The 2010-nt window shown below is 46.8% G+C and overlaps 1 protein-coding gene across 1 annotated transcript in view; it reads left to right on the forward strand.

Moving 5' to 3' along the window:
* Nucleotides 1-2010, forward strand: part of atxn2l (ataxin 2-like) — a gene marked incomplete in the record, with an annotated part of 39178 nt that overhangs the window by 16536 nt on the left and 20632 nt on the right. Inside the window, 2 exon segments of the mRNA XM_032511868.1 lie at nucleotides 714-1015; nucleotides 1913-1996. Of these exon segments, the coding sequence (XP_032367759.1) occupies nucleotides 714-1015; nucleotides 1913-1996 (386 nt within the window).

The raw sequence follows: 2010 nt of genomic DNA on the forward strand, positions 1-2010 counted from the left end.
GGGCTTTACACAAAATCAGTTAAACAACAGTTAAAAAATAAAAACAGATAAAAGACGTGAATAAACAGTTCAAAATATAATAAGAACATTAAGACACATAAAACACAAGAATAAAAGTTACAGAGCAGCATAAGAAATTAAACATTAAAGAAATGAACAGTCATTTAAAGAAAGGCAACATCAAAAAGAAGGTGTGTGTGTGTGTGTGTGTGTGTGTGTGTGTGTGTGTGTGTGTGTGTGTGTCTGTGTGTCTGTGTGTCTGTGTCTGATCGACACAACTTCTGTGTTTTTTTAGAAGAGTTAAAACATTTGAAGTCTTGAGTTATCCTTAAAATAATCTGTTTTAGGGGCGCCTGGGCAGCTCAGCTGGTAGAGCACGCGCCCATGTATAGAGGTCTACTCCTCGGTGCCGCGGGTTTGACTCTGACCTGCGGCCCTTTGCTGCAGGGCATTCCCCCCGCCCCCCCTCTCTCTCACCTTTCATATCTTCAGCTGTTCTGTCAAGTAAAGGCCTAAAACGCCCAAACAATCTAAAAACACTTACAAAAACAACAACCTTTCAACAGATCAAAGGAGACAGATTTATACCATTTCGAGAGACTTCTTTTCTGCTCTGCTGTCTGTGAAGCAGCTCACAGAAATTCCTCTCTGATTGAGAACAGGCTTTCTCTCCTTTCACCGTCTCTTTTCCTCCATCTGTTTTTTTACCCCAGGGAGGGTAAATACATTCCTCTGCCGCAGCGGGCTCGGGAGATCGGCCTGTCCGGCAGGACCGGAGTCTCCGGACGAACCGGCGCACCGGCCTCCTCCAGACACCCGCCACCGGGCTCCTCTTCCCCCAAACCTCCGTCTGACAGGAGCAGCCCGCTGTCCGTCAGGACGGCCTACTCTCCTCACCAATCACAGAGCAGCCCGCCGGCAGCCGGCAGCCCTCCCTGCACCAATCACGTCCTCCCGCACTCCCTCTCCCACCCACAGGCGCTGGCCGACTCCTCTCGCTCGGTGGTTAACGGAGGTATGGAGCCGGTTTAAGCTCGGAAGACACACGCTTCTAGTCCGGAAGTACAATAAATTCTCAAATGGAGGACAATTAAAGAGAGAACTGGGTTTATTTCTGATTTCTCCTGTTTTATAAGTACATTTGATTTGATTTTGATAAGGAGCCTCACTGTCCTGTTAACAGCAACATGGGCCCACAGAGGTGGTTTCTACTTACGTCTGGTGCAAACTACACAAATGCTCCGGGTTGTTTCCATTTCCTCAAACCTATCGCAGTCGTCTTAAGCTCCACACGCAGCGACGCCGCCTCTGCTAAATATTCTCAGGAAGGAACTTGTTCTGGTGGAACATCTGCTCCATGCATAAGAAAACTCCTCATACAATATTAAATGAAATTACCTGTTGACACAATACAGTAACGAGAGGTATTTAAATTGGCTGAAACAACCTCATTATCTCTTACCAGTCTATCTCTGTGTGTACTTCGTCCACAACAATCCCACCAATTGCTCCCAAAACGTGCCAGTTAGAGAGGAAACGGCCTAAACAATTTCTTTGTAATTTTTTACAATCATTCCCCGAACGAACAGACAACAAAGAGAGTGCAAGCAGAGAGGCGTAGCTTAGCCACGAGCTGGATGTCAGGCTTTATCCTGGAAATATAGATGATCCAGACTCATTTCAGTCTGACTGCAGCCTGAGAGTTTTATTAGTTGATAGAAGATGAGCTGTCAGGGTTCCCAGGTAGCTCACCTGGTAGAACGCGTGGACTGCTATGATTTTACTCCTCGACACAATGGTTGTGGGTTCGACTCCAACCTGTGGCTTCCCCCTAAAATGCCCAAAACACATGAGTGTATTAGTGTTGGTGCACGTGTGTTTGTCTATAATCGCTTCTCTTTGTTTGTCTCAGTTACATCCAGAACTTCCCCCAAATCCCAGAGACCTCAGAGCAGCAGAAACCTGCGGACCCCAAACTCCCAGTCCTCACAGGCAGGTAAGTAACAAACA

The sequence above is a fragment of the Etheostoma spectabile genome, unplaced genomic scaffold (assembly GCF_008692095.1).
Source record: "Etheostoma spectabile isolate EspeVRDwgs_2016 unplaced genomic scaffold, UIUC_Espe_1.0 scaffold50, whole genome shotgun sequence".
Classification (NCBI taxonomy): Eukaryota; Metazoa; Chordata; class Actinopteri; order Perciformes; family Percidae; genus Etheostoma; species Etheostoma spectabile.